Source organism: Amphiura filiformis, chromosome 1 (assembly GCF_039555335.1).
Source record: "Amphiura filiformis chromosome 1, Afil_fr2py, whole genome shotgun sequence".
In the NCBI taxonomy this organism is placed as follows: Eukaryota; Metazoa; Echinodermata; class Ophiuroidea; order Amphilepidida; family Amphiuridae; genus Amphiura; species Amphiura filiformis.
Window position 1 is genome coordinate 80,349,015 of NC_092628.1, and position 16,181 is coordinate 80,365,195.

A 16,181-nucleotide genomic window follows, 5' to 3' on the forward strand; every position below is an offset into this window, starting at 1 on the left:
TAATACTTGCTACATGATCATTATTGATGCAGAGTTACTGTATCACAAGTTGGATCAAGTGTATGAATAGCTGTTTTATTTACCTCCTGCAACCTCCTGATCTCCTCCTGCTTGTTCCTAAGCCCTCTAATGGCAGCCTCATGCTCAAGCTCCAACTGGCGACGCTTTTCTGCCGCGTCCTGCATCAGCTGCAAAGAACAAGAGAAGTCAAGAGATATTCAATATAGATGTAGAAACAAGAACCCCAATAAGATGCAACCTCTGACAATTGTCTTGTAACTTTGATAATAAAGTAAGGTTTGATATGGCATGATTGTTATGTTCCGATGTACCAATTGGCCGATATGACAACTTCAAAGGGTAGTAATACTAATATGCTCCAAATGCAATCAATGCCGTGTGTACCATCTATGAAGCAATTATATTTGACAGCCTGATGACCATGCCATCAGATGAGAGGATGAAGTTATTCTGAATTTAACAAACTTCTCAAAAGAGTCTGGCAATATGACCAACATTCATAACATTAATGTTCCAAATACCTCATTCTATTTTCCCACAGCATCAAACACCTGACAAAATACAAATCTCTAGTTGCCATGATTTGATATTTTCTCATACATAAACTAATCTTAGCAAATATTTAGGTTGCAAACTCAATACACTGTAGAACTGTGTAACTTTCAAAGTACTAGTTAGATTTAACCCTTTCAATATTTGAGTTGTAATGGTCATGAGAATACAGAAAATGGAATTGACAGTCAAATGGGATACAGGTAGTACTATGCTCTTATGTTTTGTTGACATAAACCTAGTGTAGTATTGGATTTAGCATAACCTCACTGAGAGACAAATGTAATAATGTCAGCCTTGATCATATTCCAGCTTCATTACTTTGTTTTTCTTGGTTCTCTATAGGGAGATCGTAACTCCTGACACTGGGTGTTCATCGTTACTCTTTCGTAAGTCTGTAGAAATTTGAATGTAACTATATCGAAAGTTTACATTTTTGGGGGCTCAAGCAAAATGACATATGAAAATTTTGAGAGAGAAAAGGCAGGACTCAGGCAGATGGAACTCCGGTCCCTGGATTACCGGTTCAGAGTCTTAATCACTGCGCTACCCGAGTTCACAGTTGGTACATGGGGCAATTTCAAGTAAAGTCCCCATGATAACTCTCCCACTGTGTCTAAGCGCCCAATTACAATATTAAATAATGATGAAGGAGGCGACCTATATGCTTCACCCTAGCAGAGCGTAACACAATGAGAGACACAATTAATATATGTGACGAAAACCCGAGAAATTGTGATTTAAATGACATTTTGAAAATTTTGAGAGAAACAAAATTAGGACTCAGCAGGATTGAGTTATTCACAGGTGGATCCAGATATGATAAATGTGTGCATTAATGAGGGCAGAGAGGTTATAATCATGGTAATTGGCTCTTATTATAGTATTTCAAATAGGCTAATCATTAGTGAGTTTGAAACATTTTATAAGAGGCTTGTGAGGCTTATGCTCTCTTCACCACAACACTCACAGATCCACACTACAGTGTTAGAAGGAAGAGGTGAAAAGAGGACTTGCCTACAAGATGAGTTGGCGGAAATCAGCGCACCTTTGAACATGAAATGAACATATTTTTAATTTCATTTTTCATTTTTTAATGAAATTCTGAACAAAAAATCCACTAATTTGAAAAAAGGGAAAATTTGGATGAATTGAAGAATGTGAAGGACTAGAAATATCACAGAACCAAGCAGTAAAATGTGAAGTGCATGTTACCATCCTATGACTGACCTAGTTATCCCAGTAACCTCTTATTGCACCATATTAAGTTATCAATTTGTTCATACATCTACCAGTACATGTATAGATAGGAATCAATTTGAAGCTATCAGGTCTATTCACCTGTGATTCCCTTAGGACCAGAGAGCAATAAATACATAGCTATATCATGTCAATATACAAAGATGAGGCAATTGAATCAGTGCACCTTGCGAGGGAGCAATTATACATGGCTATATCATATCATATAGATGAGGCAATCAGTGCAAAGTGTGTGAGCTCTATAGTAATACAAGTTATTGCTTCAAACAGAAGTGCCAGGCTAATGGCCAATCTGGGCCTTTCTTATCAAATCAAACAACTTTAATATTGCACTTGAATGCAACAATTCTTATTAAGATGCACAGACTAATTGTTAAATGAGCAGTCATACTACGATTCCAAAATATTGTTTAATTAATGCTAATTTACAGTACAGTAAAAAGTTGACGACTTTGGAGGGAATTAAGTACAATTTGAATAAGTGTGGTGCAAAATCATGTGAAATAAAAAACTATAGTGAACCTTTCTATGTGGCTTTTTAATTAACTATTTGCAAAATTACATGTAGGACACTGAGAAACTGGGAAAATGCAATGAACATTGCTAAATAAAAATACTGTGAACATATCATGAGCATAGTCAGCAAATTTAGCCAATTCACTGCACTGTTGATTGGTGTTAACAATGAAACAGTGGATATGTCACATTTAATTTACTTCATTCAAATCAATGTACTTTTCCCTAATCACATGATGAATCTAATGAAAACATGCTCAAGAGTATTACAGAACATAAAAAACCAGTGTAATAGATATCATGAGCCATTCTTAAAACTTCATCAATGATTCTTCTATATCATTGTGCTTCCACTGATGGTCAAAATGGCACACCTTTAACATTGCCTCACTGCTCATTGAGAAATTTCAAACAACTGAATCACTTGAGTAGATTACACTATTGCCATGTAGCATTTAGATGATTACAACCCCCAAATGATGCTTTGATGAGGCAATGTAGGTCACCTGTACTATTGAGCTGTCAGAGTGGCGACGGACGGGATCTTATCGTTAACACGTTATTTGTAAATTTGCATTATGGCACGTTTTTTAACTGATTGAGCAGACTCTTTGAACACAGCAGACTATTTTAACACTTAGCCCTGACACACAGGCAGTAAATAGTATGCATCATTCATAGTAACTGCTACATAATAAAGCTTTTTCAATTGAAATCTCAATATAGAATATGACATTACTAGATTAAGATTATTTGATGCAACGATGATGACCATACCAAATTGTTATAAGCATGCCATTGGTATGAGGTGCATGATAAAGAAACACAGAATGCAGCTCCCTTTGCATATAAGGTAAAGGTAAAGGAGGCGATCCTGTACATAAACAGTGATCAGAATGCCCATCTCTCTTTCATTGGCGATTGGGCCAGACTCCTCCATGTAATGTTGCTATTGGGGAATGGCTATACCTCCTCCACAGCAAGTCTGTTACTTTCCCAGCATTTAAGAATGTCGGTACCCATTCATAACTTAACACAAAATACCATCAGATCTGTTATCCCAATGTGACAAAAGTCTTAATCTTGCTCAGATTTACAGGTTTCTTGTGCAAGTTACATTCTGGCACATCATTGCTGATGTCATAATTGACTAGAGGGCGCTATACAAGAAAGCAAAATATTGAGTTTATTCAAGGTATATAAATGGTTGTATTAACTTGAAACCTATGCATACTACAGAGTGCACATTTTCCAGATAAGATTCTTTGCACAACACAGCTATAATTTGCGATGTATTGGACCAAAAAACTAGTCATAAAATGTACATCAAACATATGATTTTCCTTATGATCTGAAGTTCAATGACAGTTATTTAAGTAATTCTTGGTCAAGGTGGAACACTTGGCACGTGCCTAGCTTCGTGATAAACACACAAGTGTATAACACGGTCCAGAAGATCGCAAGCATGCACCTTACACTTACTGCATACACGCTTACTACATGTTTGCAACAGGTATGTTCAACCTTGGCCAAGAACTTTTGTAAATTGGTGTAAAGTGGTACTGACACTCTCTAACACATCTGCCAAGTTTTAGGTTCATGTCCCTTAAAAGTTTATCCTCTATGATAATTTGAGATGATACCCTAAATCCAGCTTGACTGTGTGAAATCCATACAGACTGCATTATTATGCCCGCATAAGAGAATGATTTGTCTCGTATCTAAAAAGCTTTTTGCATGGGATTGGATGGATAGATTTGCTATAAGTGCACCATCTAAGGTATCACTTGAAATGGGTGTATGTATCATGATATCAACAGTTCTATGGCTACCACAGACATATTCTTGTCATTTTATTGCCACATAGATGAAGTACAGTAGGAGAGTAATAGCTGCCTTGAGTACTATGCTGTATTCTCATATTGGAGTATAAATACCAGTCATGCATTTAAATGAACAAATACACCATGGCAACGGCAAAATGTCTTTGGTGCCCTATGGTGTTGCTGTGGTCAATGGCATATAGAGCAAACAATTTTCAAGGGGGAAACTTCCATTTGTTCCACTTACTTGCTCCAACATTGACTTCACCAGAACAGATGGATGTGATGCTTTTGGTGTAAAATGAGCGCAATGAGGACAAATACTGGTTTTGGGGTTCATTTTGCCAATTATTTTGAGCCAGAGACGAAAAATAATTTAACTTTACTTGCCTCTTCAAACTCAAATAGATTTTGAAGGATTCAGAAGTCAAAATATTACAGACGGCAGCCATTGCATACATTGCCTTGTACATCAGCTTGCACTAACAACAATATACAATCCTATACATAGTACTTCTATCAAGGTAACATACCACTTTCTATGCCATTTTAGAAGCACATTTTGTGACATATATCTAATCTCTATGAGTACAATATTGACTTTGAATCTACACCAATGGTGTAAGGTAAGAATCAGTGGCAGAGCCAGTAAAGGGGCAAGGCAAAATGGTAAAAGACCTAAAAATCTACACCAAGTATCTAAAAATAACAGCAGTCAGCATTTTATTTTCTCCAATCACTGCCTGACACCTGTGCTTTTGATTGAAACCAAAGAAAATCAATCATTTATTTTTAAACTATGTTACAAAATAATCTTCTATGCTAGCCACAGCATCACAAAAAACAAGCTTCAGCAATAGAACTCAGTATTTATACAAAGAGCAACAATGTCATATAGGCCTATTTATTGTTTATCCACCCATCCACCATTAGAACACAAGTCCTACTTTTATCAATAATATAGCTCATTTCACCAGCAGATTGAATTGGAGTTAATATTCAAGCAGTATGCTTCAAATTGATTTAACCCCTCACCTCAAAATAACCACAAATATTTGATGCCGATAAGCTAATATCTAACCCCACCACAGCTTACCAAACAAAAATCTAATAACTTAAACCATATATATAGAAAATAGGGCAAGTAATTCAAGAAGCCATTGTTTTTTCCAGGGTATGTGCAGTATTGTGATTTTATTGTCGGCTTTAGGGGACAAGAATGAGGAATCCAGAGCGATAATGCAGTGAGGGTATGAGTATGAAAACTTGGCTATGGGAAACACAATTATTACTATATACAGAGGCATTTATACACAATACATACACAACTGATGTGTAATTTGCCTGACAAACTGTACAATTTGGAGCATCTGTAGCTATTGAGTGAAGTAATAACATCATTTTAGAAAATGTTTCCAACATAAGATTTTGGTCTTAGGCACTTTTGTTGCTGTGCTTGTAACATAAAATCAATATTTACATACTTTGACAACTAAACTAAGAACAACAAATCCTAAACAACTTAAATGCATATTTTCACTTTGTTGATAACTCTTTTATAAATTGGCTTAGATATAAAATACAATAAATCCTCCCGAGATGATAAGCACACTTGTTTGTAAGACCCAGAAACAGTCAATCAATGAAAACACAATTTAGTTTTATTAGCTATTACTTAATTTGCAACAAAAATAGCAACTATAAACAAATTATATACATCCAAATATCTGGGTCTCCACTATTGGAAAAACCTCCTTAATTGTTGATACAATTTGCACAAACAGGGTCACATATTGTGCAGCAAATCGATCATATTCTGTTTGACATCAGCACAAAGAGTTTATGAAAACATCAGTAACTTGTCTTGAAGAAGCAACAATTTCAATTTCAAATAGTAATCCATGGATAGGATTTTCTATAAAATTCCAATTGAATTCCAATTTAGTCTGCAATGCTTCAAGTTAGAATATGTAGGGTAATATCTGATGCTTTTAACCAAACCCGACTCAGTAGCACCCTTTGAAAGCTATTTGATCAATGGATAGTAGACATTTGCTATCTTCAGCAGACAGAACAAAGGTGCTATCTTCAGTAGATAGCACATTTATTATCACATGCATATCAATGCTATATCTACAAATGGAAGATAACACACATTTACTATCTTCAGTAGATAGAAACATGCTATCAACAGAGGACAACACACTTACTATCTTCGGTAGATAGCAAACACACTAGATAATACACTTACTATCTTCAGTAGATAGTAAACAGAGGAGAACACACTAACTTCAATCGATAGTAAACATGCTATCTACAGAAGATAATACACTTACTATATCTTCAGTAGATAGTAAATAGGCTATCTACAGAAGATAACACACTTACTATCTTCAGTAGATATTAAACAAGAAGATTTCACTATCTTCAGTAGATAGTAAACATGCTATCTACAGAAGATAATACACTTACTATCTTCAGTAGATAGTAAATATGCTATCTACAGAAGATAACACACTTACTATCTTCAGTAGATATTAAACAAGAAGATTTCACTTACTATCTTCAGTAGATAGTAAACATGTTATTTACAGAAGATTACACACTTACTATCTTCAATAGACAGTAAACATGCTATCTACAGAAGATAACATACTTGTTATCTTCAGTAGATAGTAAACATGCTATCTACATAAGATAACACACTACTATCTTCAGGAGATAGTAAACATGCTATCTACATAAGATAACCACACTTACTATCTTCAGTAGATAGCAAACATGCTGTCTACAGAAGATAATACACTTGCTATTTTCAGTAGATAGTTAACATGCCATCTACAGAAGATAAAGCTTAATTCCACCGCATAGAGGCATGCGCGAAACAGCTGCCCCAATGCATTGACATCACTTCCACATCAGGGTGAAAATGGTGTAGTATATTTCCATGCTAATGATAAACTTCCACACATGCCAAAAGGCATGACAAAATTACCATGTTAAAATGAGGTAAGAAACTTAACACTGCTTCACCTAATCAACCAATGAGATACTTACAATTCATGACCTGATTCAACCAGCCAATCAGAACCCTACTTCTTGTTTTACCCACTACAAATAATGCAAGACCTGATTCAACCAGCCAATCAGAACCCTACATCTTGTTTTACCCACTACAAATAATGCAAGACCTGATTCAACCAGCCAATCAGAACCCTACATCTTGTTTTACCCACTACAAATAATGCAAGACCTGATTCAACCAGCCAATCAGAACCCTACATCTTGTTTTACCCACTACAAATAATGCAAGACCTGATTCAACCAGCCAATCAGAACCCTACTTCTTGTTTTACCCACTACAAATTATGCAAGAGAGTTTTGATGAGGTTTTGGTTTAAGTCCCTTCCACTCCAACCTTCCTGGTAGTTGTATAACCCTTCCTCACTCACTCATCTATTACAGGCCCTGACAGGTTTCCTTAATATCCATAAAGAACTTCCTGATGGTTCCACTTGAACACGTACAGATCAAGTCTTCCGCAATGCCAAGTACAGTGCTATTTACCATAGCCGTGTAATAAGATACACCAAGACTGGCTAGTACACTCGTCACTCACACTCTTGATCACGTCGGGTGACTATTCTATCCATATTGCACAATGGTAGTCAACATCCAAAATCTTAACTTTACACACTCTTGGGAGTATTTTCCAAGCAAAGTTGACATTGAACTGGAATGTTTGTACTAAATTTATTCATTTTCATGAATTGCAGCAAAGGTGCAGTATTTTGAAGAAGATACTTCACATTAAACAGGAAAGTTTCACTTAGCAAAAGTTATAAATGGAAGCTCAGACATATTAAGTTTGGTGATGTGCGACTGTTTGCACTCATGACCCACTTTGCTATGAATGGTTTTTGCTTATATTTTACACAATTTCTATTGCAAACTAAATCAATTCAATAGATATTTCACCATCATAATCATTCATATGCTTTCTTTGTTTATTTCCACCTGTACCTGACAAATACTTGTAAACATTCCAATTCATAAATATTTTATCAGATTTCCTCCAACCTTCAACTATTTACATTGATACATCGGCATCAGAGGTTACTTAACAATGGCATCATTCAATGACTACAAATAAACCCATCTCATATGTTCTACTGACATTTTGATCTTTCCAGCTTTGTCCACCTGTTGTATTATCCTCTGGTCACATTTTTAAATATAACACTAACCAAACCCTGGTTTAATCTTAACCCTTATCCTAACCATCATTATCAGTCGGCTGCGGAGCAGGCTGCTGCGATCTTATATTTATTTTGTTTGGCTACAGCATCTGTTTTTCTCTTTTTGCACCATACCCACACAGCAGTACAAATCAAATGAGCGAAATCTTTTTGCTATTTTTCTCACAATTTCATTAGATATCAGAATTTTTGTCCCTTTTGGAAACAACCCCCATTCCTTTTGCATTCTTGTTCACAGTTTTGGCTTTGTTATGAGTTAGAGAGGAAATGTTTCGTATTAGGATTGCAAATAGGGTTTTGAGGCTAGGGTAAACAACAAGCGTGTGGATCAGAATTCCAAATGAAATAATCTACAATTTGTCAAACACCACTTATTTACCACTGGTTGCCAGAGTCATGACCATGTCAAATATGCGAAAGAATTTATATTCCACCAAATGGGAAGAGAGGACAACCATGCACGCTGTACTTGCAGTATGTTCTGGAGATACTGAAGATATACCTCCTCCTTCCTGAAGTCATTACTGCAATCATATTTAGATTTGTATGTGCTCTCAACATCAGCCATATTGACACATTCTGATTGACAAATGTTTCACATCAATCTGTGTCAATCTGAACTCAAATTTGTCCTGTGGCTTGCCTCAATTGCAGGTTCTTTCTCTATGCTGTGTAGACACACCACGAAACAAAGTTAAAGCAAAGATAGAAACATCAAACCACTTATGTAACAGAGATATATATACCTCCAAGTCAACAATCAACTCTTAACAAGACTAACTTACTTTTAAGTACGTAATTTGAGCTAAACAAAATACTAAGCGGTGGGACATCTTCAAGTAGGTGAAATTGTTTCAATAACAGTTACTAACAAACACGCCTGTAATAACACACTTAAAAGCACAAACAAAACATGATGCTACTACTACATCATCAGGAAACGGTGCTTCAAATTTTAGCTGTACAGAGAAAGTATGCCACCCAATCTGAGACTAAATTCACTCACATGCACAGAATTGCAAGCTCTACACCTACACACCAACTTGAGGTGTGCTATGTACATAAATCCAGGTTGCAGATGATGACTAAATAATACTATTACCTGAGTTTGGCTGCAGAGAAATCAATCTATATACTCTACAAACAACTTTTCATTCAGATCATGTAACTTATATGATTTCACTGTTTTATCATCAAATATTCTGTGATGAAAGAAAGGGAAATAATCTTATATCTGGGCCATAGATGCTCCTTTGAAAGCATGCAGTGGTTGAGTAAACCAAGACAAATCAAGAAGCATCGAGAAACTTTTTCCCCAAGTCACCATCGAGGAAGGAGTGCAACAGGAAATGCTAGTGCATTTGCATGAAGATGATATAAGAGTCATTGTGTGACAGCTACCATGATTACACTTCGTTTCAACTCAAGTTTAGCAGTGACATCAGTGCCTTTACACGGTTTACGACACAAGCATGCTGATAAACCTTTGTCTGCTTAATTTAGCGCACATGTTTCTAGCAAAATACGCACCTACACCACTACCAAACTCAAGGTGACACAAGGTATAGTCTGCCCGTGAATAACTTGTGAAAAATGTGAAAAATCTACTAAAGTGAATGAAATGTGAATCTTCAACATTGCACTTGCTGAAGGGTCAGTCAACAAGATAAGAGGATAATGGAACTACCTTAATTCCCTCTATGCACACCTGTATAAAACCAATATGGTGGCAAGGCAGCAAAATGATTCAATCAGTCATTACTTTCTACTTATCCACCGATTTATATAAACAAAGTGGATTTTCAGATACTTCGCTAAATACAAAATATTCTTCGCACAGCACAAGACATAGTTGGGATATTTATTCCTATTCAAATACTATAATAATAAGGAACTCTTTCAAATGTCTCCAATAGAATCAACTTTTAGATTTACAGACACAGCATGGTAGCACCACCACCACCACAGGGGATCTAACCTGCAACCCTGCGATTATGAGTCGGAGCTCATACCACTAGACCACTGTGCCCCTTACTCCACTTTAACCCATCCTATTATAATAAGTCATCATGGAAAGAGTTATTACTGATTATCACATTGAAAATTAATAATAAAAACTAAGAAAATTGTTCATAAAAAATAAATGAATTTTTTACACTTGCTACGAAAATGATTTATTTGATCTCATCAATCACAGACCTGAATGCTTGTCTAGTTCACAGTTTTCTCAATATTCATATATTACTTTTAATCAGCATTTACTTACAACAACAAAAATGTGATTTGTTGTAAAAATATTGCATCAAATATTTCACTGTCTGATGATTTAGCAGCTATGGAATGGTAGGTGATGGTTCAAGGAGAGAAAAAAAAGCATGAAAAACTTGACTGCCTATGGAGAATTTACCTAAACCCCATTGCAACTAGAGTAAACTCACACGCAAGCAAGCAGACATCATCAAACAAATCCCATGGCCTTTCATGTTATGCCGACAACTGCAAATGTGGTTTGCTGCTATTTATTTGATTGCCTCATTTGTGAGCAATCAATAGCCACTATATGGATGATCAGCAACCGATGATTTCAAAGCATCTCTCGTCAGGTTAATGCAAGTAATAAGTCATGACTGGGATAGCTGGCTTGTATAATTCCATTATATAGAACGTGACAAAATCAAAGGCATATATCTAATATCTGTTGATCTCATTCCTAAACATGTGCCTCTGGTAGTGACACAACAGCATTTCTTTATCAAGACTCAAGAACTACAAACCAAATATACTTTGATCCCTTATTACATGGAGTTGAACTCATTTCTTTAGACATTTCAAATATCTTAGCCAAATTGTTGTCATGCCAGTAAAATTCACCCTAAAACTAAAGCTTCAATGAACATTACGATGTTACGCAAACCTTGCCAACTTAAACTTCGGTAAATTAGCGCATTCAGTGTGTTTCTACTGAACAAACGCTTGCGGATGAATTTGAGTGAATTCAGGCAATACGAGGAATACATGGTAACGGCCCCAGCAGAAACAGAGCGGGTGAAGGCGAATGTGTGGTGATGCAAGTGAATCAGTCAACCACCTATTGAGGTGGTTAATAATGGTGAATATGCGGTAATGTTCACAGTAGAAACAGTTCGGGTGACGATTTTGTGGGTGACACCGGAAGAGAGCCTACTACAATACAGAGTAAGCATTCAAATTCTGACCTTGAAGATCACAAAAACTATTTTCTGGACTGCTGCCCTCCCCACTAAATAAGTGGGTAGTGAATTTACAGCACAGTAGAAATGACACGATGAAGGTGAAAGGATTAAAATGCGGGTGACTGTGAAACGCGGTAATAAGAGGTGCTCAGTATAAACACACTGATTGTTCAACTTGTTGGGCAGTTCATTCAAATGATGCTATTGAGTTCAGTCATTCTCCAGCATCTTGGTTATTTCATTTGATACACAGTACCTGTGTGGAAAGGAACACAAACAAACCTCTCATACTTGCAACTCAAGTGATTTCCTGAGAGTTGCACTGTCAATGCAACAGGAGTTATGGTATAGATTTAATTCCAAATTTGAAAAGACTGACTTAAAACTATGGAATATATCAGTTTCTTGACAAATTTCATCATCAGTCGGCTGTGGAGCAGGCGACTACAAGCTTTCTCCTACTATTACAATCTTAGGCAAAAATCCCTTCAGTATCTCCCAGGAGGTGCTGGACATACATACTGGACAAATTTCCTCCACAATACATCAAAGAATTTTTATCAAATCAATATTTCAACAAAATGTTGCCTGCTAACTAGCAGAGTAGGGCAAGCTTACAAAAAATCCTCTGTTGCATTGCACAACTAATGTGATATACTAATATAGATCTTCTCTATTTGACATGTATAATCATTTCGCTTGTGTATTCCAGATGAGGAACTGAGTAAGACAATTATCAGATTCACTGATTGATTTAGTATTCATTGGGGATTTGTTGATTGATGCAGTTTTTTACAACATTTTTTCTCCTCTTTATCCATATAAACTGCTGGAATACACAAGGTGATATTTTATCCTCTATTACTGATACATAATATCAATTTGAAATAATTTCCAATTTATCAAAATATATAATATTGATATGAAAATGAGATTTAACTTATATTGCCAAATTAGTTCAAATTCATAAGATAATACCTGGTACCTAATAGGTTGGAAATGTATTAAACTATAGCTTCTTATTATAGATGTAGTGAACAGAATGTACGCACCACCATTTTTCCACAAATTGGCACACACATTGGATTTGCTAAGGCACCAGAGCCAAATTGGTTTGATCTTTGGATTGGCAGTGATGCTGCTTCGATGATTGTAATTAATGAACTATCAACTAATTAATCAGAATTACTGGTAAATTTGTATTGATCAATATTATTACATGCACAGATTCATATGTAACAATAATTACCAATTAATTACTTTGATAAATAATACGGATCGACCAAGCATTGATGTCCGATCAAAAGATCAAACTAATTTGGTTCTATTGCCTAACATAACAATCCCCTTTACCTTCTGCTTTAATTGCCAGATATCAAACATCCTTATAAATATGAGAAATCATGCTTGGCCTTCAACACTTAATTCCCTACAAAGATGTGTCCTGCCGTCACTATTCATTAGAATAAAAAGAACCTTCTACAAGAACACCATTTAATCACCATATCTCATGTATGAAAATTTCCGTTAAATAAAAGATTAAATTCTAGTCATGTTCTGTGTGGGCGATTATACACTCCAAACTATATCGCATGTGTCTCCCAATGAATTGCTCATTAAACTACACTAGAACTCTTAATACAGTGTTTCCTTTGATTTCTGTATTCCTTCATGCCAATTATAGAATTGCATGCAATTTGATATCACAGAATACACTTTCGAATAATTTGCAACAGGTAGTCAATAGTCATGACATTTTCCGCGGGCATTGTACCAATGTTATGTAAAGGTGACTCAACTAACTTTGTACATTCCGATCATAATTTTTACAAAGAAGGAAGCTGGAATGGTCAGACAAACTTCTCTTTGGACAGACAAAATGAATCTAGAGACAGCGATTCACTGAGAAATCGAAACCAGTCCTGATTACTCACTTTCTCAGGTATCTCTGGAGTCAATTTTATCCAAGAACTAACAAATTTCTGTCAAACTGCAAGCCTGTCATATGAACATGATGTCAACTAAAACAAGAGAATGTCAGTTGGATCAGTAAAGGAACATGAGTATTATGTTTACAAGTCCTTTGATTCTAAATTTGATAGGACAAGACAAGGGCAAGACCACTTTGCACAGGCTTAATTCTGTCAACTATAGAGCTTTATGAAAATCATCTTCATGTCAATGTTCTTCTAATATTACCTTATGCCTTTTCCACTATAATCTGTCCCTCATGAAGTATGAAGTATTAGTATTACTCACATAATTATTTGCAAGTGTTTGGTAAACAAGCACAATTCAGTTGCAATAGACAATGTTTCAGACCAATCTGAAAACAGCTTGTGCTCTTAACTTCATTTGCAAGAACCTGAATCAACTTTTCGCTGCAATTTGTAGTGACTTAGCACTATAACACATTAAGAGACAGCGTACACACTCCAACACAATACATCAAGTCTTACCCTGACTTCTGCTTCAAGATTGTCTACTTTTTCACGTAATAAATCCCGTTCAAAGGTTGTGTTCTCAAACATTTCTTTTGTTCGCCTAGTTCAAGTTTTAATCTTCTGCAGTCCTCTGTGACCTGGATAACAAAAATGAAAAGAATACAAAAAATACTCTATTAGTTAACTGTTATTCACTGCAATATAAAAGTGCATCTCTCTGTAAAAAAATAACAAAATTGGGCTATTCCAGTTGAAATCCACACTACCCCTGTTAAAGATTTTAGAAATATCTTCCACAGAGGAAGTATGTTTTTCAAACATAATTGGTCAGGGTTGCTAATTTTGAAACCCATACTCCCCCTGTATTATGGTTTTACATATATCTTCCACAACTGGAGTGAGTACTTTAAATGGAAGTTACCCAAATGTCTATTCTATTCGAAACTTTTACTCCCACTGTGGAAGACTTAAGCTAAATCTTCCACAGGGGTTGTGTGGATTTTAAATAGAATAGCCCAATAACAGGTTATGTAATCTTCAACTTACTTGTACCATATTTGACCTCATTAGTACCCCCCCCTGCCTTAAGCGCTTTGGCACTAATTAGGTTGAAAACGGTACTCTGCATGTGAATTCAAAGAACAAAACAATGTTCTAAAACACTAACACTAAGGTTTTCGACTTATGCACCAAGTTCACAAGTTGCATTATTTAAAGACAATATTACAAAATGCTTGAAAGGCAAACTTTAGTTTCATGATCATGCATCTTTAGTGTTGTTCGTTTACTGCTTGAGTTGAAAAGCCATCAAGTACATATAAGTTAATTAGTGAAGATGTACAGACTAGACATTCAAGTCATGGATTGGTAGCCGGACAAATCACTCGGAAACAAAACAAGGTCAACAGATACAGTCAATAAAAGACTGTTCATCATTATTACATTTGTGCATTATTACATTTCATTTGAGCTACTGTCTGCTTTTGAAGGTCTTTTGATTTGTTATGTCACAATCACAGAAAGTAGTTTAAAACAAAGTCTAGAAGATTTCTTTCTCCTTTTCTGGATCTATATATCAGCACAGAACTGAAGGACAAAACATACTCTGAGCCTTTCATATGAGCTAATTGTGGTTGCAATAGAACTATTACTAGTTGAAAACAATATGTGTTGTAGTAGAAGATAGACAAGGTGTGTATAGCGCATGTATTCAAATTGATAAAATAAACAAATACATATTATAAAAACTTGCAGAGTTTAGTAAATGCAGGAAGTTAACATTAATTTCCTAGAAATTGCAATACTCAATATAATACACTTGAATAACAGGGCAGAAGCAAAGAGTTTACATCATCAAGTTTACCAACAAGGCATTTTCCCTTACTGTTTTTTCTCTTGATCATAGAAAATTGGTTACAGTACCATTTGATATGGTTTACTCCCATTTGACTTTACAAAATCACCTGTAATGATGACAGCAACCTGCCAATATAAACAAGCCTCTAATCATCTTCATTGTGCATCATTCATTGACAGGTTATATGTTATAATGATGTATATTCATACGTAGCGGTAAACGTAAATAGAAAGCAAATTTATACTTCTCGCTACTCAAATTTGGTACACTCACGGGCGCTTTCACCGGGTCAACCGGCGTCTTCAGCGGATGTTATTGCTCTGAAGATTGTTGTTGCTAGTGATGTAGTACTAGGACACCTCCGATGACGTCACAGATGTTGATGACGTCAAACTTTTGAAGATGTTGTGCCGCCCCCCTGGTTCCGGGGGGTCAGGAGGTTGTCCCTGACGGGGTCGATGTCCAACCCTTTGTCACGGTTCAGTCTGGGTCTTTTAGTTCTGATATGGATTGCTTCCAAGACCCTGCGAGGGAAGTCCTTGGACTCCCTTTCTAACACTTTTACGTTCTCCCAGACCCCTCCTGACCCCCGGAACCAGGGGGCGCACATCTTCAAAAGTTTGGCGTCATCAACATCTGTGGCGTCATCGGAGGTGTCCTAGTACTACATCACTAGCAACAACAATCTTCAGAGCAATAACATCCGCTGAAGACGCCGGTTGACCCGTGAAAGCGCT

The 16,181-nt window shown here is 36.0% G+C and overlaps 1 protein-coding gene across 1 annotated transcript in view; it reads right to left on the reverse strand.

Annotated features, from left to right (window-relative positions):
* LOC140154337 (RIMS-binding protein 2-like) overlaps window positions 1–16,181 on the reverse strand; it is a 150,741-nt gene that overhangs the window by 77,459 nt on the left and 57,101 nt on the right. The window contains 3 exon segments of the mRNA XM_072176910.1: window positions 84–188; window positions 14,103–14,179; window positions 14,182–14,224. Coding sequence (XP_072033011.1) covers window positions 84–188; window positions 14,103–14,179; window positions 14,182–14,224 — 225 coding nt within the window.